This window comes from Schistocerca americana, chromosome X (assembly GCF_021461395.2).
Source record: "Schistocerca americana isolate TAMUIC-IGC-003095 chromosome X, iqSchAmer2.1, whole genome shotgun sequence".
Lineage (NCBI taxonomy): Eukaryota > Metazoa > Arthropoda > Insecta > Orthoptera > Acrididae > Schistocerca > Schistocerca americana.
Genome location: NC_060130.1, coordinates 217,664,343 through 217,686,446, shown reverse-complemented (window position 1 = coordinate 217,686,446; position 22,104 = coordinate 217,664,343). Strand labels below are relative to the sequence as shown.

At 44.2% G+C, this 22,104-nt stretch overlaps 1 protein-coding gene across 1 annotated transcript in view; it reads right to left on the bottom strand.

Annotated features, from left to right (window-relative positions):
- Positions 1-22,104, bottom strand: part of LOC124555485 (heat shock 70 kDa protein 14-like) — a 150,195-nt gene that overhangs the window by 97,649 nt on the left and 30,442 nt on the right. Inside the window, exon 4 of the mRNA XM_047129408.1 lies at positions 762-960. Within this exon, the coding sequence (XP_046985364.1) occupies positions 762-960 (199 nt within the window). The remainder of the gene's footprint in view (positions 1-761; positions 961-22,104) is intronic.

Genomic DNA, 22,104 nt, shown 5'->3' with positions numbered 1-22,104 from the left:
AAGGAACTAAGATGTTGACAAGCATTACTTACAACCAGCTGTAACCATTGCACTAAACAGATGGCTGCAGAGCTGCTTCTGTATCTCAGACGAGACCTTCCCACAGTAAACATATGGGATATCCAAAGGACTTCCTTTATGATCTGATTGTTATTTTCCAGAGGAGATCCATCATCTGCGTTAAATTGGAACACCTAATAATGAGCAATCTGACCGTAGTCTAGATCATGCAGGATCATTGACCTCAGGGTCAAAAGATAAAGCAACTGATGTGGGTTCATGTAACAACAGTCAACATGTCTTTCTCATATACACTTCACTATAAAATAATATTTTACTGCTATTTATGCAGATTTCCTCAACAAACTGAACCACTGACATCTTAACATCAAAGTTTCATCTGTTAATAAGAAATTAATAATTTATTTGGAGAAATGTAACCCACAAAACACAGCACTGAAACGTATCACTGTGGAATGTTTATCAGCTCTATTGATGAAAACATCAGCCTATGTGCACATGCTATGCAGTGTTTTGGGGCCAAAGCCCTCAGAGTAAAGTCTCAGGAGAAAACATGCATTCCTCCAATCTTATGTAGGCTAGTCAATAGTGGAAACAACAATTTCAATAATGAGCAGCATATTCGCCCTAAAATATATGTTAACAATGTTGAACACCTCATTTAGTAGCTAAAGATCATTCAGATTGTTTCATAACTTATCACCAATACCAAGAATAACATACTGCATTACAGCACTCACCCTCTCTCATCTGGGGACTCAACACCACAGCCTTGAGCAAGCAAGGCTGCTATAGGTTCACTAATTACTTGCAGAACATCGAATCCTGCATCTTCTGCTGCACGTGCCAGTGCCTGACGACTACACTTCGAAAAATTTAAGGGGACACACAGGACTGTGCGCAGATCTGTATCTGGAGGTACACATGTGGAAGCAAAGCCTGAAACAAATAACAAAAAATAAAGAAATGCTTTACATTACTACCAAACCACAAGCTTCATATTTGTTTACAAACACTATATTTATTGTTGATTGACAGCTAGCTGGCTGGTCGTCAGTAGAGTCAATGCCTACAGCTTATTCTTTTCCATCAAATAATTTGAAACACTTAAAAAACTCACAGTGAATGGGCCAAAGAGTTTTGTTACTGCAAAGTATTGATTCCACTGTGAGAGTACTTATTAGTTACACGTTCAAAAGGAAAACTCTAATAGTTTAATCATTTTGTGTAATAGGACAGTGTGAAATAATGAGTGAAAAGTCACTGAGACCAAATCATTCTCTCTACTTCAGCAATCATATTCCCACTTGACAGCTTCTACAAGCAAAACATGTCAAAGCACTACACCAAAGGAAGTCAGCATTTAGAAGATAGAAGTATATCTGTGATAATACAGGATGGATGTATTTAACCATAGCACTACCTGATAAAATCTGTAGCCACTCTTTGGTGGCTATGTCTTTTTATCCTGCACAAAAAATGTGTATAAAATTTTAAACCCCAAAACTTCTTCAAATTGGCTGCCTTGTCAGGATCCAATTCTGTACAGATTGCTCGCAAAGATAGCAGCCAAAGTAAGATTGTAATTTTGACATGTTACATATACACTGTCCAGTCACATTAATGTGACCATCAGTCGAAAGCCTGAATAACCACCTTTTGCTGCATAGACCACTGCGAGACATGCAGGAATAGTGATAGTGAAGTTCTGGAGGGTAACGACACGGATATGGAGCCATGCAGACTCCAGTGCCATGGCCAGAAAGTGACAGGTTTCTCTTGAGAATCCACCGCGAGAACAGCTCAATCGAGGTGGTCCCACAGATTATCAACCGGGTTTAAATCCAGAGGGTCTGGTGGCCAGGGGGGTACAGTAAATTCATCCTGGTGCTCTTCATACCACACACATACACTGTGAGCTCTGTGACACATTACATTGTCCTGCTGGTAAATGCCACTGTGTGAAGGAAAACACGAACTGCATGTATGAGTGAACATGGTAACCAAGGCTAGATGCATACTTATATCAATCATCTGTGCCTTTCAGAATGACAAAATAACTCGGGTAATGCCTTGAATATATTCCCCAGACCATAAAGCTCCCTCCTCCAGCCTGGACCCCTGTGCTTTCAGATGATTCACACCGTGCACACCAATGGCCAGCTGTCCAACAAAGAATCATAATAATATGAGTAAATATACTGCTACAGATTTCTGAAAACAACTATCAGACAACATATATAAGTGCCTGAAGGTCAGTGCTCTTAGTATCTTTTCTTAATAATGTCTGTAGCTTCTGTCTGTAGTTTTTATGCTTATACTAGCAATTAGTGAATAATGGAAATCCAGTCAACCATGTTTTAAGACAAAGATAAAGAAAAGTAGGAAAAATAATGTCTAAGGTAGGGTGGACAGTGATCAGTGATGTCTGAGTAAGCTGTATTGCCTACTCAAGTTGTGTACACACACACACACACACACACACACACACACACACACACACACAAGTTACATCTCTTACAACATTAGACAGTATAAATTGTAATTATAATTTTTCTACTTTGGAGCAAAGCAGTTTGATACATTTCTTAGAGTAGCTTAATACATTTAATCAAGAAACAAATTTGCTAACTGAAAACCAAGTTTGCACTACTTTCTAACAAAAGAACAATCTCTGTGAATTTAGTTTAGTAACGGCATTGGTGAGCTCTACTGTAAAGAATGGAAAGTTTAAAAAGTCATCACCCCTCTGTGTCATAAAAGTTGAAGTATTAGTTTATTTGGCCAAAGATGCTGTCAACAACCATTCCATGGTACACTTGGATGTATACAACTAAAATGAATTTGGGGGACCACAGGAAACCTAAATCAGGCTGGCTGGACTGGGATCCAAACAACTTTCCTCCAAAATACAAGAACAGCATTCTTTATCACTAACCACCACATTCCATCAGTGAAGCCTAAAGAAGTCTACACACACTTTTGGTAAAACTCCATCTTATTCTTTACACTCCCTATACAGTTTTTGATGTACAAATCTAAAACCACTCCTGATCATAACTGTTTGTTGAACAGATAAATTATGCTTGAATTCAGTAAGTTCCCAAGGTAATTATTTGATTCATTACTGTACTCATACTTAAAAAGACAGATTCATCTCAGATATTTAACCAGAGTTATGTCAGTAACAAGCATTTCACGGCAAGTCACATGGGGGATAACAACTGCAAAGCAAAGCAATAATCTGAAGGTCCCATCATGATCACAGTCCATGGTGGGCTTCAGTTTATTAGTAAAATATTGGAAAACTGTGGTATCCTTACAAATTTACTATGGAATATTCCTCAACCATCTGGGGTGAGTGACTGAAGCTCTGATAAAGTCAGAGGCTACACATGTGATCTGGAAGACATTGTGAGAAATATGTCAACAAACTGATGAAAATGAATATTGGAAACTTTAAGTGGTTCATCCCGCAGTTCTCCACATTTCTTCCCATAAATGTGTATTACGTAAATTTAAATAAATTCAACAGAAACAGCACGAGGTACAGAAATTAAACTATTACAGCATGTGAATGAGCAGATAGGTATTTGCAGACAAACTGTGAGAGACACACTGCACCTGTGGTCATACAGCTCAGGGAGTAGAAGTATTGACTACGAAAGGCATAGGTTCAAGTCTCAGATTCAGTCAAGTGAAAAGTTTTATTCTGAAGGAAAATTTCATTACATGTACACTCCAATGTAAAGTGAAAGATTCATTTTTATTAAACACATGTAATCATATCAGCCATTTCAAATGGAAAAAAAAGTAGCAAAAGGCAATTATTACTTCTTGTTCATTCTTACGACACAAACCCAGGCCCGAGGACTGCATGGGTAGCAGAGGCCAGCAGACTGCACAGTTACAACAAGAGTGATGGAAGGTCAGGACAGAGGGACTGGTCCCCCACCTCCACAGGCACACACACTGTTATCCTCTCAACCATCCTCCAGTGATAAGGGACACGAGGCACAGGTGGCGGTCATCTTAGTTCCAGCCTGAGCATCGGAAGTGAAGACAGGGTGCCAAATGCGATTGTGGTCACAGCCAGAGCTGTTTCGTGTTGGTGGGTCAGACAGTCATGTCTGGCCTTAACATCAAGCCACTGATGCTCTCTGTCACCAATGATGACCCCTTGGGTCCATCCCAGACACCAACTGCATATGCATGCCCAGACAGACATTCCACCCACAGGCAGGCCTATATGCAGGTTTGGCACACAGCACAGGATGCAGGAGGTCTAATGGTGTACAATACCAACTCAAATGCAGTATTTCAGCCAGATGATGTCTGCAAGGTCTTCAGCAGCTGTGTTTTAAATGTATGGACCATCTGCTCAATCTTCCCATTAGGAGCAAGGTGAAACAGGGTGGTGATCGCATTACAGCCACAGAAAGCCTAAAGCTGCATCTACGTAAATGGGGGCTAATTATCCAACACCAGGGAATAAGTGGCACTCCCTCAAGGTAGAATACCATCATGAGGTCACAAGTGGTAGAAATGGTGGTAATGAACAGCATCCACGCCACGTAAGGGAAGTTTTGAGAGGGTGGCCACCACCAAAAGCCACATAACAACCTGAAATGTCATGGTAAAATCAACGAGGACCTTCTCCGACAAGTTATCAGGATGGGGCCACGACGAGGAACCTTGACCGTGGGACAAGTGATTGAGAGATCAGGCATGACACGAGCCGTATGCGCATTCAATGTCTGCATTGATGTTGGGCCAGTACACGTGCTGTGGGGCTAGTGCCTCCATACATGTCCTCCACCAATGACAAGCACAAAGGAGCTGGAGGATGCGGGGACAGAGCGAGGATAGAATGATGGTCAGGTTTTCGAGAGTCCTCTGCAGCCATCATTAAAACATCATTTGTAGCATTGAATCAGTAGCATAACATGAAATAATTGTGAAAGGCTAGATCAGTAAGGCTCAAAACATTCTCTGGACACCTCTCCAGTACCTCAGACAAAACTTTCAACAGGACAGGATCGTGAAACAACACAGTGGATACCTCACGTGCAGTCAGAAGGAATTGAACCAGGATTTATTGTGGATGTTGGTCCAGGGGAAACAAACTGTTTCCTTGTGGTTGAACTGCACATTGGCACCAAGAGGAAGTGGGGGTAGGGTGTTCACGTTGGTGAGTTGGGTGAAAGTGGATTTCAATTGATACCCAATCAAAAACAATGCCCAATTCTGCAGACAATGCATCATATTTTCCAGGAGTTTAGAACAATGCACAAACAACAAAATCAAGGCTTTGAGCTTTGCAGTCGCTCAACAGGTGTAATTTGCTGCCATACAGTCTACATTCCAGAGGTGAAAGCAACTGGCCATTCACTACTACCCGACACCTTATGAGACAAAACAACCGCTATACCATATCGGGAAGTGTCTGTCTCGAGTGTCAAGGGCAGGTCCAATGCATATAGTGTCAGTCACAATACCACCTTGAAACTGTACTTAATGTTCTGATATGTCAATTGGCAGGTGGTCAACCACACAAATTTGACACCCTTCTTGCATAGTCGATCTAGGGGATCTGTGATTTGTGCCACCTAGGGAATAAACTTGGCACAGAACATGATTCTACCCAGAAACAACTAGCTGCTTAAGGTCAGTAGTGGCCAACATATTAGTGATTACGTGAATGTGGTCACACGTGTGCACGATACTATAGCGACCTGGGGTCACTGGGGCCTCTAAGGTACAGAGGCTGTGAAGTGGTGGGTTGTGGAAGCAGTGGTGCTGGCCACGGATGGGCAGGTATAGTGTATTTTATTTTTCTTGAATTACAGCACTGGAGTGTCTGGATAAAGGAGACCATAATTAGGGTGTTTTGGGGTGCAGCAAATGCAGAGCGCATAAGATATCAGCCGTTGTTGGTGCAAAACTTGCAGAAATGGAATCCCCTGCCTCTGTGAGAAGACTAATCACGGGGCTAGTCCGGAAGGCACCAGTCGCAAGTCGGACCCCACAATGGTGGATGGGATCTAGTATCTGCAATGTCGAAGGTGACACAAAACCATAGACAAGACTCCCGTAGTCTAAACGAGACTGGGCCAGTGCTTTGTACAATCGCAGGAGAATAGAGTGGTCTGCACCTCAGGTGGTATCGCACAGACATCTGAGAACATTGAGACGTAACCAGCACATCATCTTCAGCTGGCGAAGACGAGGAAGCCCTGTCAACCGGACATCGAAGACCAGACCCAAGAAGAGATGGGTGTCCACCACCTCGAGGGATTGGCCATTGAGGAACAGGTCCGGATGTGGATGGACTATATGGCGACGGCAGAAATACGTGACATACAATATGGTCACCAAAAACTGAAAGCCACGGGAGAGAGCCCAAAATTGCACCTGGTAGATTGCCCCCCTGTAGACGGCTTTCTGCAGCGCCCACGACAGAGGAAGCGACATACGTACAAAAATCGTCAACATACAAAGACGCGAACACTGTCGGCCCAGCAGCCACTACCAGTCCATTAATGGCGATGAAAAAAAGAGGGACGCTCAATACAGAACTCTGTGGAACCCCATTTTCTTACCGACGGGAAGTGCTGTAGGAGGAACCAACTTGGACCCGGAAAGAGCGACATGAAAGAAAGTTATGGATAAAAATGGGCAGAGCACCACAAAGGCCCCAGTCGTGAAGGGTGGTGAGGATGTGGTGGCACCAGCTGGTGTCGTAGGCTTTATGCAGGTCAAAGAAGACTGCAATGAGGTGTTGCCAATGGGCAAAAGCCGACCGGACAGCAGACTCCAGGTGGACTAAGTTATCCAATGTAGAGCGGCCACGGCAGAAACCACCTTGAGTCGCTGACAAAAGGTCACAGAATTCGAGGATCCAAAACAGCCGCCAACTCACCAGGCATTCAACGAGCTTGCAGAGGGTGTTGGTAAGGCTAATTGGACAGTAGCTATCCAACTGAAGAGGTGGCTGCCCAGGCTTCAACACCGGAATAACAATGCTTTCCTGCCACTGGGTAGGAAATACCCCCTCACTCCACAGATGATTGAAAAGGGTCTGTACACGACGGTGGCCAGCCACCGGTAAGTGATGGAGCATTTGGTTACGTATCCAATCCGGTCCAGGAGACGTGTCAGGACGAAGGGTGAGGGTTCTGGCGAATTCCCGCTCGCTAAATGGGGCATTATAAGGCTCCAAGTAGAGAGAAATGAGAGACAAAGGCAGTCGTTACGAGCGCTGTTTGAGGAGGAGGAGGAGGAACAAGGGCGGATATTGAGTCGACGCAGAGGCTTGGGCAAAGTGTTGAGCGAAACACTCTGCGACAAAGTACAGATGGGAAGGACAACACCATGCACAGAAATTCCTGCAACGGGACAATAGCCAAAAATTCGCCCGAGTCTTGCCCAGTCTTGTGAAGAGCAGGTGTGCGGTCCTATGGCAGATACATACCATTACCAGCAAATCCGTTTCTGAAATTTGATTGCAGCAATTTCCAGAGTCCACTATGGGACCATCATACTATCATTTGACAGGGGAGGGGGTAACCCCGAGGAAGAAGGGATGGCTGAAACAGCTGTGGCAAGAATGGTGGCAGTTAAAGTCTGTATAGACTCATCAATACTACGGTGTGGTAGTATGGGGGGGATGGTAGCAGAGGAGAAGGCACCCCAATCAGCTTTAGAGAAGGCCCACCTGGGAGGGTGACGGAGCAAGACATACTGAAGGAAGGTCAAAACAATCGGGTAATGATCGCTGTCACATAAGTCATCGTGGACACCCCACTGAATGGAGGGAAGAAGGCTGTGACTGCAGATGATGAGGCCAATGGAAGAGAAAGTGCAGTGTGCCACACTAAAGTCTGTGGGAGTACCGGTGTTACAGAGGTCAAGCGCTGCCACAACAGATTCAACTGTCCTGCCCAGGGCAATAGTCGGGTGACTACCCCAAAGAGGGTTGTGGGCACTGAAGTCCCCTACAAGCAGGGAGGGAGAAGGGAGTTGTTCAAGAAGGGTGGTTAGGGCAAGGGATGTGGGTGGCCTGTCAGGCAGGAGGTAGCCTGTCAGGCAGGAGGTAGAGATTACAGATTGTGATTGTAGTGGTCAGGTTGACCCTGACAGCAATTGCTTCCCGAGTGGTATGGAGGGGAACCCATTTACTAAAAATGTCTTTGCGCACCAAGGTGCAAACACCACCAGAAGCCTGCACAGGGCCAATCTGGTTTCAACAGAAAGCATGGAACCCATGAAGGGTGGGTGAGTAAGAATTGACAAAATGGGTCTCTTGGAGAACAATACAAGCAGCAGAGTAGGAGGAAAGAAGGGGCTGCAACTCCGGGAGGTGACGCAAATAGCCATTACAATTCCACTGGAGGATTCTCAAGCTGGAGTCCAAATGGCAAGCGAACGGACCGGAGCCGGTCACGCCACCGAGTCGCCATCCGTCACCGATAAGGATGGAGTAATGTCCATATAGGTGGGGTCAGACTGTTGGTTCATTGGCTGGAGGAGGGGAAGGTGGCACATCAGGGGGGTACCTGAGGGGCCTTGCGCTTGTTCCCTTGTTCTTGTGTTTCTGCTGCTTCTCTTGTGATGGAACAGAAGGGCAGACTGCAGTGTGGTACGACACAGTATTACACCTGGCAATAGCGGCCCCCACCGGCCGCAGATCGTGCGGCCTATGTGGAGCTGCAGATCGCCTTTCAGGGGGTGCCGGGAAGAGGAGTCCCGGGAGGGAGCTCCAGTACCATCGGCTGCTGAAGAAGGGGAGCGCTTCTCTGGCGGGGGAGGGGGAGGGGGATTAGCACCCAAAGGGGTGAGGGTGAGGGTGAATTTGGGCGTGGCTTGGAAGAGGAGGGGGTACGAAGGGGAGTGGACGTAACTGAAGCAAAAGCAGAAGTTAGAGGCACAGGATGGAGCCGGTCATACTTTCGACAAGCCTCGGTGTAGGTAAGTCGATCTAAAGTCTTGTACTCTTGAATCCGTCCTCCTTTCACATACACCAGGCATGCTGGCGAGTGCGGAGGATGCTGCGCATCACAACTGATGCACACAGGCGGGGGACCACAGGCACTCCCCTCATGGAGGGGGCCCCCCACAGTCACCACAGAGGTGATAACTGGTGGAGCGGGAAGACCTGTGTCCAAACCGTAAGCATTTAAAGCATCTCATCGGTGGTGGAATGTAAGGTTTTACATCATACCGATACACCACCACCTTTACCTTCTCTGGGAGGATATCCCCCTCGAAGGCCAGAAAAAAGGAGTCTATCAGTGTGATTGTTTTTAAGGCCTCGCTGAACAATGTGGATAAATCGGACTCCTTGCCGCTCGAGGTTTGCATGGAGCTCCTTGTCAGTTTGGAGAAGAAGATCCCAGTAGAAAATGATACCCTGTACCGAGTTCAAAGATTAGTGGGGTGCGACGCAGACTGTGCTGTGGTCATAAGTCCCCTAGAACTTAGAACTACTTAAACCTAACTAACCTAAGGACATCACACACATCCATGCCCGAGGCAGGATTCGAACCTGCGACCGTAGCGGTTGTGCGGTTCCAGACTGTAGCGCCTTTAACCGCTCGGCCACTCCAGCCAGCCTCTGCAGACTGGGCAGGAGAATATGTCTTTATGAGCAAAGAACCGGACTGCATTTTACTCGTGGATTCCACTCCATGATACTTATCTTCAATCGCCTCAACAAAAAAAACAAAGGCTTGGTCGTGGCAAAACTCTCACCACCTGTCCTGATACAAACCAGGTACCGAGGGAAAGGTTTCAACCCAAGTCGGCAAGCTTGACCTCCTTCCCATGGGGTGGCGAGGGAGGGGAAGGCCAAAGGATCAGAAGGACTATCATGTCTACTATCACTCTTAGAAATGGCCAAAGAATGGCCAGGATATTGAAGCCTTTCCCGCTTCATATGCAAGGCGTCTGCCCTAGTACCACCCACCCTGACCAGGGGCTCGCCCAGTGGGCACCACCCCGCCATAGCGAGGGCCATCTGGCACGGCAGCCATTGCTGGGAGTTCTGATGCCCCAAAGTGATGAGCATCAACTCCTTGGCATACACGAGCCGTTAACAGCTCAGGTACTAGCAGTGTGATCCCTGTGTTGTCAGGGGGCTCAGCCAGTTGGGTACTTAACAGCCCCACCACACAGACTTGCTACCATGCTGGTGACCTAGCATGAAGGGGGGCCAGGGTGCAAGGGGAAAATGGAGGGGTGGGGAGGGGAGGGTGAGATGAGCCTCCAACATGGAAAATAGGCAGGGAGTTCATCCCCAAATGGCTCACACTGACGGAAAATGTTGGAAATGGTCAAACTCCAAGGGGACCAAAACGCTGAAAAGGAGATGGATACAGCAAACTAAACAATAGCACATACCAAAACAAAGCCGGGAGGAAAGCCAAGTCGACATGAATTCCACCAAGAGGGAAAGGAGGGGGCAGGGGGAAAGGAGCAAGGACAGGAAAGGAAAGGAGAGGAACAGGGACGGTAATGCAGGTCTGGGAAAAGGAAGGAGACTGCAAATAGCTCGGAGCCCCGTGCACGCCACACACGTACCCACGAAGGGACTGTCGGCCCCCTGGATGGACATACGACGGAACTTCCAACATTGAAAGCACCACATTGGGGGAGGGATATAGGGCTTCACATCACAGCAGTAGACCATCACCTTGATCTTCTCAGGTAATGTATCTCCCTCGAAGGCCAAGATGAAGGCACCGGTGGCAACCTGCTTATCCCTCGGACCCTGATGGACACGTCGAACGAAATGTACACTTCGCCGTTCTAAACTGGTGCACAGCTCATCGTCGGACTGCAAAAGAAGGTCCCTGTGAATTATGATACCCTGGACCATATTTAAGTGCTTATGGGGCACGATGATTACAGAAACATCCCCCAGCTTGTCACAAGTGAGTAACACCCGTGACTGGGCAGAGGATGCTGTTTTGGTCAAGACTGACCCAGATCTCATCTTGGACAATCCCTGAAACACCCCCCCCCCCCACAAACTTCTCCTCTAAACGCTCAACAGAAAACTGAGGCTTCATTATCATGAAAGATTCCCGATCAGCTCTCAAGCATATGAAGTAGCGGGGCGAATAAGAGCTGCTGCCATCCTTGACCTGATGTTCCTCCCATGGTGTGACCAGGGAGGGGAACAATTTGGGGTCTTAATTCTGTGTGTTGAATTGAGCCTGTGAACGCTGAAAGACTACTGGTGTTTGACCACCAGTAAGAGATGATGTACTACGCTTGATCGGGTGTCATCTGCCCTGATGCCACCCACTCCGACCAGGGGGGCTCCCCACGGGTGCCATCCAGCCACAGCAAGAGATGATGTAGTACACGTCATGGCATGTCATTCACCCTCATGCCACCCACTCCGACCAGGGGCCCTCACCACGGGCACCACCCAGCTTCAGCAAAGGCACCAGGGAGATGGATATCTACTCCTTGGCATATGTGAGGAGTTAACGGCGCAGGCATCAGCACAGTGATCCCTGTGTTGTCAGGGGGCTACAACAAATAGGGTACACTGCAGCCCCACCGCAACAGACTGACTACCATGTTGGATATGAGGTGCAAAGAAGTCCATGATCATTGTCAGCACAGAAAGAGACACCGCACAGTGGATGGAGGAAAAGGCACGCGGGAAGATACCCTCACGAAACATATGGAGAATGAGTGGAACTGCAAAGTCACGGTGATAAAGAACGCTGAAGGTTTCAGTGCACTAGGGACACGATGCACCATGTAAGGCCCCCTTCCCCAATTAGCTCGCTTTTCACAAGAATTTTGGAGAATGGAGATCAAACCCTACGGGGGCCTTCACTGAAGGCCAAAACATTTGAGACTCCTTTTAGTTGCCTGTTATGACAGGCAGGAATACCTTGGGCCTATTCTAACCCCTGGAACCACAGGGGGGTCCTACGCTGCTGCAGGTATCCTGGTGCTGAGCACCTTCGTCCACTAGGGCAAGTTCCACTTTTGAGGGCTGATATCCCCTGCTTTAATTACCGAGTTCCCTATGCCACAGCAGACCTTGGCACAAGCAGCCTCGCCGTGCATAGTTGATGCATATGCCACTGCACAGATCAGGGCGTCAGCATTCCTCTGGTCACTTGCATCACAGCTGGCCTCAGCTCTCCTATACACACTGTCCTCACCACATGCCACAAGGGGGCGTAGTCGGTACGATGCAGCACTACGAGTGTTGTAGCTCGAGCCTGAATAAAATATTTGACTAATGAGATGCTTTTTTCACATGTTAATGATGGCCAACATCTCGACAACCACCCACCGCTGTTATCATCCAACCCTACCACCATAGAAGCCATCCACGTAGTGTTGGAAAAGTTGACCACCGCTGATGTTTGCAGCTTCATGCATCATCACATCACAGCCGCAACTCTCAGTATCAACATACAGTGGAGTGAGTGAAGAATTTTTGTTTTCCCTACTTTCGCGTGCACGGGAGGTGGGTTCAAGGAAGGACGTCAGCTGGTTTTATGGGTAGCACTTGTGAAGCTGTTAGAACCAGCTGATTCATCAGACTTTTGTGGCAATGGCAATGTATGGTCATCTGCTAGCCAGTGTGCCAAGTCATAGAAGTTAATGAGTAGGCATCAAAGTGTGAATAATACAGTATGGTTACGAATGTGAAAAACATTGTTTTACAGTGATGTTGTTTTGTATAATTGGTTATGTACTGCAGGTAAGGTTTCCGCAATGGTCAAATTTGGAACATAGGTGTTCCAGAGCAGGAGGCGATTCAGTTGTTGGTTAATCAAGTAGTGCAATGACGACAGATAATGAAGAGTTGCCTAGGCAACTTGTCACTAGGAAGGAAAAGGAGGTACTGTCCAAGCCAGCTAGTTCTCCAACAGATTCAGCTGCCATTAATTTGATTACTCCCTTCTCAGCTGAGGATGTGATGTCTTTCTTAGATGACCTGGGAGCCACAGCAAAGGTCTGGGGTAGGGTGGATAGTCACCTATTGCAAATGGCATGCAGGATGTTGATACAAGCAAGAACTAGTGTGACATGTATGAAACGCTTAAAAATTGCACCGATATTTGAGGAGTGGAGGCAGGGCTTCCAATAATGCTATAAAAAATTACAATGGTGTTAGATTTTAACATGAGCAGTGAAGTGGGATAGCGAAGGAATACAATGAGACAGTGGGAAGTTATGCTGAGAGAATCTGGAAAGTTAGTGAACACACAGATGAGCTGGCGAGGGGGGAGGGTCGAGGGAGTGGGGTGAGGGCGGGGGGGGGGGGGGGGGGGTGAGGAGACACACAGGATTATACTCCAAGAAGCTGGACATAATAGGGCACTAGATGCCTTCCACAGGAGCATGCCACCCAACATATCTACGAGGGTTCAGACAGATAGTCTGACAGACCTGGAAGCTGCCATTAGGTTGGTACGCAGTTAGAGGAGATTGATATAGCAATAGGGGCGTGCAACAAACAAAGTGCGTTTTCTGCTGACATAAGGTGTCACAGGTGTGGAAGATCAGGGCATGTCCAGAGTCAATGTCATCAGCCTCAGTATGAAAAGCGCATTGGGGTTGGACACCAGTTACAAGATTGTAGAAGCAATGCACATAGTAACAAAGGGGAAAATACACAAGTGTTAAACGTGTCAAGGATGTATTATTTATAAATTCAACAAATTGTGTCAGGAGACATCAGATCTTTCAAAGGGGAGAGAGGGAGAGTAATTAGTTTCCTTTTCCCAGATTGCTGGGCACCAGAGATGGGGATCAGGGGAATCCTATCGTGGCAGTGCTGTATCTCTTCAGCAAGAGTGGAACGGCGGTGCCAGAGGATCATCAGTTGGAAAGTTAAGTTATATTTACCAGCCAAGAGGATGTTATCATCAGTCACTGACTGATGGTGACACTGTCATTTAATGCATGGGAGATGATGAATAAGGTGAGGAGGTTGGAGGATATGTTATCAATGTTACATCAAAAAGCAAAGAAAAAGATGTGTTTGGAGAAGTATAGGGGAATACAGCACATTGCATACGTTCTACAAATGATTAAGGGGCAAACACAGCAAGGGAACCAGAGTGTGCTGAAAAATAATGCCTCTGAATTTTTTTATGTAAAAACTCTTAACACTTTTTAAATAAAACGAAAATTATGAATATTCTACATCTTTATAATTCATGTCTACATGTTTGCAGCCATCTGCCACTAGAGGTCTCCGAGTTGAGCATAAAACAAGTCTGTGCACGAGAAACAGCGTGCTGTAATCGGGTTCTGAAATTGAAGAGCCTGTCCACACATGAATCACCCACTCCTTCAGCATGACAATGCCAAACCCCACATGGGCACTGCGACATCTGCAACAATTTAATGCCTTGAGTTCATTGTTATTGATCATCCTCCACACAGTCCAACTTGGTCCCATCCAATTTTCATCTGTTTCCATAACTTACAGAACATATTCGAGGCCTTCACTTTGATAGTGATGAAGTGTTGCAAGCAGAGGTGAGGTTGTAGCTCCATCAACAAAGTCAAACATTCTACAGTGGCGGTATCAACAAACTTGTCTCTGGAAAAAAGGACATTTTGTCTATGGAATGCGTGACTGATTATTTTGTAAAATTTTTTTTGTTTATTTGTAGACGCAATCACATATTTATGACACAGTCATTACCAGTTTCATCCATACAATAACAATTTTCAGATTCTAAAGGCGGCATACACTGAACACAGGTTCATGCGTTGTCGAACCCATGAACCTGTGTTCAGTGTATGCCGCCTTTAGAATCTAAAGATGGTCATTGCATGGCTGAAACCGGTTATGACTGTGTCATAAACATGTGATTGTGTCTATAAATAAAAAAAAAAATTTTTTTTAAATTACAAACTTGTCTCATTTGTGGAAATGTGTCCATCACCTGTGTGTATGGTGAGAAACAAATATTTAGACATGAAGACATGGTAATAACATCTGTTTTATATAGCAAGCTTTAAGAGTTTTCACATAAAAAATTCGGGGGCCATTACTTTTTGGCATGTCCTCGTAGTACTAAATACCTTGCAACAGCACAAATGTGGTTGGTTGGATGCTGGGGGATGGGGATTTTAAAAAAAGAGTGATGGGGCTGTAGATGATGGGCATATCCAAGAGCTGACTTGGCGAGACTCAGTATCAGGAGTGGGCATAAAGTGGTGATTGGATCCTTCTATCGATTGCCACATTCCCCTCCTGATTTAACTGAAAATTTTAAACCAAACCTCAGTTAACTTATGCTTAAGTTCCCCAATCACACAGTAATCATCCAACAATAAATTGGGAGACTTGCAGTTTTCTTAGTAGTGAACATGACCAGACATCATGTACTAAATACCTTTGCTGACAATTACCTAGAACAAATAGTTCAGAACCCCACTCATGATGGAAATATATTGGATCAATAAAGCAACTAAGGGACTTGATCTCTTTGAGAATGTCTACATCAAAACTGGTATTAGTGATCATGACACGAATGTTGCAACAATGATTACCAAAGTACAAAGGTAAACTAACACAAAGGTATATATGTTCAGTAAACTAGGCAAAAAATCAGTAGTGCCATATCTCAATGATGAACTTTAAACTATCAGCACACGGCAGGAGCATGTTGAGAAACTCTGGCTCAAGTTTAAAAGAATAGTTGGCCAGGCACTGGAAAGATATGTACCCAGTAGAACAGTTCATAATGGGAGGAAACCTCCACGATTTACAGTCACTGTAAAGAAACTTCTAAAGAAACTGAGACTACTACATAACAGGTGTAAAAGAAAGCATAGGGCTATGGATAGGAGATGCCGAGTGAAACATACTTGGCTGTCAAGAAAGGAATGCATGAAGCCTTCAATGACTACTGCAGCAGATTACTGTCAAATGATCTTACATAAAGCTCAAAGAAATTCTGGTTGTATGTAAAGGTTGTTAGTGGCACCAAAGTTAATGTATAGTCACTTGCATATGAGATACAAACTGAAATTAAGGGTAGCAAAGGAAAAGCACAAACGATTAACTGTTTTTCAAATGTTCCTTTTCACAGGAAAACCCTGGAGAATTGCCCCAGTTTAATCTTTCTACCACTGAAAAGATGAGCGCAGTAAGTGTTAGTGGAGCTGAGAAACAGCTGAAAGCATGAAAACTGAACAAAGCTGATGGCCTGATGGAATCCCTATCAGAGTCCATCCCAAATTTGGGGCCGAGTTACCCTCCCTTCTAACTATAACCTATCTAATATCACAAAGAAAAAACTGTGTCCAGTAGTTGGAAGAAAGTACATATCACATATGTTTACAATGAGGATAGTAGAAATGATCCACAAAACTACCGTCCATTATCCTTGAGATTCATTTCTTGTAGAATCTTAGAACATGTTCTGAGCTCAAACATAATGTGGTATTACAAACAGAATGAAAACTTCGAACATATGAAACCTAACTCACACTTCTCTCACGTGACTTACTGAAAGCTATGGATCAGGGCAGTCAGGTAGATGCAGTATTTCTTGAATTCTGAAAGGCATCCAACTCACAACCACATCTATGAATATTGTCAAATGTATGTTCATATGGGGTGTCAAGTGAAATTTGTGACTGAATTGAAGATTTTTTGGTAGGGAGGACACAGCATGTTATCATGGATGGAGATCACCATCAGATGTAGTACATGCAACTTCAGGTGTGCCCCAGGAAAGTGTGTTGGGGTCCTTGCTATTCATGTTTTATATTAATGACCTTGAAGACAGTATTAATAGTAACCTCAGACTTTTTGCAGATGATTCAGTTACCTACAATGAAGTACTGTCTGAAAGAAGCTGTATAAATATTCAGTCAGATCTCGGTAAGATTTCAATGTGATGCAAAGATTGGCAACTTGATTTAAATGTTCACAAATGTAAAATTGTGTACTTCACAAAATGATAAAAAAGGGCGTTATCCTATGACTGGTATATCAACAAGTCACAGATGGAATTGGCCAACTAATACAAAAAGCCGAGTTTTAACACTTTGTATGGTTATGAACTGGTATGATCACATAGTCTCAGTCACAGGTAAAGCAGGTGGTAGACTTTGGTTTATTGGTAGAATACTGGAGAAATGCAACCAGTTTATGAAGGAGATTGCTTACAAATCACTATTACAACCTATTCTAGAATACCACTCATATGTCTGTGACCCATACCAAATACGACTAACATGGGATATTGTACGAGGGTAATCCCAAAAGTAAGGTCTCCTATTTTTTTTATAAGTACATAGACCTGTTTATTTCTACAATAGTTTACATCAGTTTACAGCTTGAACATTTAGCTATTTTTCGACATAATCACCAATTCTGTCGATGCATTTTTGTAGACACTGTGGCAGTTTTAGTATGCCCATGTCATACCAGCTCGCCGCCATGCTGTTCAGAAAGTTGTGAACCTCTTCTTTCACCACATTGTTGGAGCTGAATCGCTTTCCAGCCAAATGTCCTTTCAACCCAGGGAACAGGCACTGGGTGCCAAGTCAGGGCTACAGGGTGGGTGGGCGATTGTGTTCCACTGAAACTGTTGCAGGAGGGCAACGGTTTGCCGAGCGATGTGTGGGCGAGCATTGTCACGGAGAATGTGTACGCCCTTGCTCAACATTCCTCTTCTCTGGTTCTGAATTGCTTGTTTGAGTTTTTTCAGTCTCACAGTACCTGTCAGCATTAATTGTGGTCCCAGCGATTTTAGGGGGGGGCTGACCTTTCTGAGCGAATTTGCCTAAAATTTTCTGGCTGAATATGGCTCTTAAAATTCTTTTCATATGGCCACATTTCATTTCTTCCAACAAAATGCTGTCCAAGATATAACAGCTCAAAGTTGCCAGAAATTCACACTCACTCCGACTATATCCCAGCCAGTATTGCTTCGAGGAACGTTAAACTTAACCAGTGTTCATCAGGGAAATGAACAAATGTTTACATAAGGTGATGCCCGAGCAGGAAAACATTCTGAAATTTGGCAGTCTGACATGGAATGACCCAGGAACAATGTGACTGGGATTACATGGCTGTGGATTGCTAATTAGCGAGACAATTTACAAAATAACGGGGCCTACATTTCACCTTACAGCTACTGTTATGGGGACCACCAGTATGAACATAACATAAACACAGTTGTACTAGCCGGACAAACCACTAGTGGTGCTCCCGGCATTAAATCTGACCTAACTCAATGGTACATTAGAATCTGACCTCATCCTCTGCCTGAACCAACTCGTAGCAACCCAGGACGGAGTATATATCTGTGGAATAAATCCTTCAGCATGTGCAGCAGTAGCAGGAAAAAGTGTCTTACAGTTATGACCATTATGATCATTAGTCTCACAGTACCCAGCACCACAACACTTCTGACTCTGTTCTGTGCAGCCTTCATCTGCCTTAAATGGAGGGCTGCCCATCCATGTGAACCCCCACTACACCAGCTACCAGCAGACTGGATTATCAATCATGTATAATCCACAAAAAAGTGGGAAATTAAGGGTTAAAAATTGCTGTTATATGTGAGCATTTAATGTACAAAAGCTATGGAATCTGTTTCCTAGCATTTAAAATGGTCGGCAGATTTTTTACTTATGTGACAGAATGCTGATGCACCTAACAGCATGGTACACTTAAGTGGCTTTTATTTCTTTTTTTATGGCAAACGACATTTTGCATAAGTGCCAACAATGCTAACAGTTGAATTCTGTTGTGCAATTTTACAAGGAGTCCATGAGATGAATTTACTGTCAAGTAACTGTAAGCAAGAGTGGGCATTTGAGCACACTATCCTGTCAGTTGTAGTGGAGATTTCAGGCACGTTACTACGTTACTAGATACACGTAAACTGAAAACCAGTTAGCTAGAATTGTAGATTGAGTTGAGAGCTGCTGAACACTGCGGTTCAAGCTGACGAGCACATAAGGAGCAAATGAATATATTGTACACTGTTTTTCATGTACATTGAGTCTTTGCAGATCAACCAGAGGCAGAGACCCGGTATACTGAAGAAGGGAGGTATGTAGAGCAGCCACTATTTTTGGGGCACTACTATGAAAATAGTAGCTCTGCCTCAGTAGGTACAAAATGCCTTCTAAGCTGGCGGGAGCCAAAACACTGTCATGGCAGTTGTGGCAACTGGCATGTTCATACACTCTGGGCCGATCCAGCCTCAGCATTGCAATACTGATGACACAGCAAGAGGACAGGATTTCTGCAGGACTGGCTGGGCAGTTTCCACAACTTTGAGTGATGGACTTTTTACACCATACGTGGTTAGAAGCAGTGCATTGGCTCAACAAATGAGCACCTAACGAGTACAAACACCCAGTATTTCTAGCCAAAGGGTTCTAATCTGGCAGCACCAACCATGAAGAGAGGTGATATGGTTCTACAAGCAACCACCATGAGTCTGAGCCTTCACCACAATCAGTCTGACTACAGGCCCCGAGTCTACCTTCTTAGACTTTACACCTTCCCACCAGTGATCTGGCTTCCAGGGCATTCCGGCCACAGCACAGCAGAGCCCAGGAGGGTACCAATTCAAGACCAGGGCAGTGCAGGTTGCTTAACCTTCACAATTCAGTATTGTATGGCCATTTATTGCAACACATAGGGTTAGGTACATAATGCCTAAGTCGGAGGAACCTTGCCATAATGCAGCATCGGAGAAATGAAGGTTGCAGTTGAGGTGGCAGTCTTCTCAATTGCCCCATTGTTCCTTGATGTCCTTGTTCCACATCCATTATCTCCTGTGATGCCATTCTCATTTTAGTTCTGAGATATCTATGACAATAATATCATTGCATGTGACCACACCCTTGCTCGAGTTACGTCATAGTCACCCAATTTTTGTGAGTTCTTAAGAAGTTCTGCTCGACCAATAAGGAACCATTTCGTAACCGCTTAGTAGATTTTAAGGCAAGCCCTTCCAAGCCTTTACAAATGCTCAGGCACGCATTGGCAATTCCACAGTTTTCTCCACAAATGAATTTTCTTTTGATACATTTTTTCAGGTAGCAATTTTTCCATGGAATACTTGTGATTACAGAAATGTAAAACAGTTTTGGGAAAAACCACCTACTGGAAATTGTTGAAATCAGTAACAGTTCATCTTCCAGTAACGTTTATCCTCAAAAACTGAAACCCATTTTCTTTATCACAGATTTCCAGTTTCTGTGCTTATGCACATTTTCTCTGAGCTACTCAAAGTAAAACATCACATGCTTTTGGTGGAAGAATCTGCAGGGCCAACAGGGTTTTACACTTCTGGAATTACCTGTCACAAAGACAGCTCAAGCTAGAAAGTGTTCTTGATTCACTTTGTAGGAAGTACCAGAAATTTGTTATATGTGGTGACTCAATAAAAATTTTGTATATGATGGTGAGGAGAAAAAAAAAAAAAAAAGAGGCTGTTTGTAGAGCTCCGAAATTAATATGATCTGATGCAGATTGTGTTTTTTCCAACTAGGGTGCAGAGGAACAGTAGCACAGCCATAGACAATACTTTTATTCTTTCTTCGTTACTAGGATGAGCATTCTGTTAGGAAAAGGGTGAACAGCCTCTCAGACCACGATGCACAAATCCTAACACTCAAAGGCTTTAGTACTCAAACAAATGTTACATTTAATTACAAACTATGTAGGAAAGTTAATCCAACAGCATTAGAGAGTTTTTTAAACCTTGTCAAGGAACAAGTGTGGCAGGATGTTTATAGTGCCAATAACAGATGATAAATGTAATGCTTTCCGTAACACATTTCTCATGCTCTCTGAGAGTGGCTTCCCATTAGAACGTTCTGAACGGGGTACTACCAGTAATAGGCAGCCTGGGTGCTGACTAGTGGGATATCATGTAGAACAAAGCAGGAATTATATGAAAATGTTAGAAGTAGTCACAACCAAGTGACAGTAGTGAGGTGCTTACAAATGTTATTAGGAAGGCTAAGAGTATGTGGTATGCAAACAGAAAAGCTAATTCACAAGATAAAATTAAAACCATATGGTCAGTTGTGAAGGAAGCGTCCGGTCAGCAGCACAAGCTCGACAATATTAAGTCAGTTCGCAGTAAAAATATTTCTGTTACTGATAAATCAGATATATGTACGGTATTTAACAATCATTTTCTGCACATTGCTGGTGAATTAAATAAAAATTTAGTTCCTATAGGGAATCATATAACTTTCTTGGCAAATGCCTTTCTGAGATTGATGTCTGAAATACTCCTCTGTGAAACAGACAAGAGGGAGATTGAGTCAGTAATTAAATCACTGAAGACTAAGGACTCTCATGGTTATGATGGAGTGCCTAGCAGAATATTAAATACTGTGCTGCACATGTTAGCCTTGTATTTAGCCATATTCGTAATTTTTCCTTTAGGAATGGTCAGTTTCCTGAACGATTAAAGTACTCAGTAGTAAAGCCACTTTATAAGAAGGAAGAAAGGGATAATGTAGATAATTTTAGAGCTATTTCTATGCCATCAGTGTTTGCTACAGTTATTGAAAAGGCTGTGTATGTAAGGATAATTGATCATTTTATATCACACGATTTGCTATCAAATGTAGAGTTCGGCTTTAGAAGTTGTTTAACAACTGAAAATGCTATATTCTCTTTCCTCTATGAGGTACTGGATGGGTTAAACAGAAGGTCTCGAATGCCAGGCATATTTTTTTTATTTAACTCCGGCATTTGACTGTGTTGATCACAAAATATTGTTCCAGAAGTTGGCCCATTATGGAATACGGTGATTAACTCACAATTGGTTCACCTCTTACTTTAGCAACAGTGAGTAAAAGGTCATTATTCATAATGTTGAGAATGGCTGTGATGTGGGGTCTCAGTGGGGATGCCCCAGGGATCAGTGTTGGGGACACTAGTTCCTTATTCATATAAATGATATGTCCTCTAATATTGCGAGTAACTCTAAAATAATTCTGTTTCCTGATGACACTAGCTTGGTAGTAAAAGATGTTGTGTGCAACATTGGCTTGGTTTCAAACAGAGCAGTTCATGACGTAAGTTCA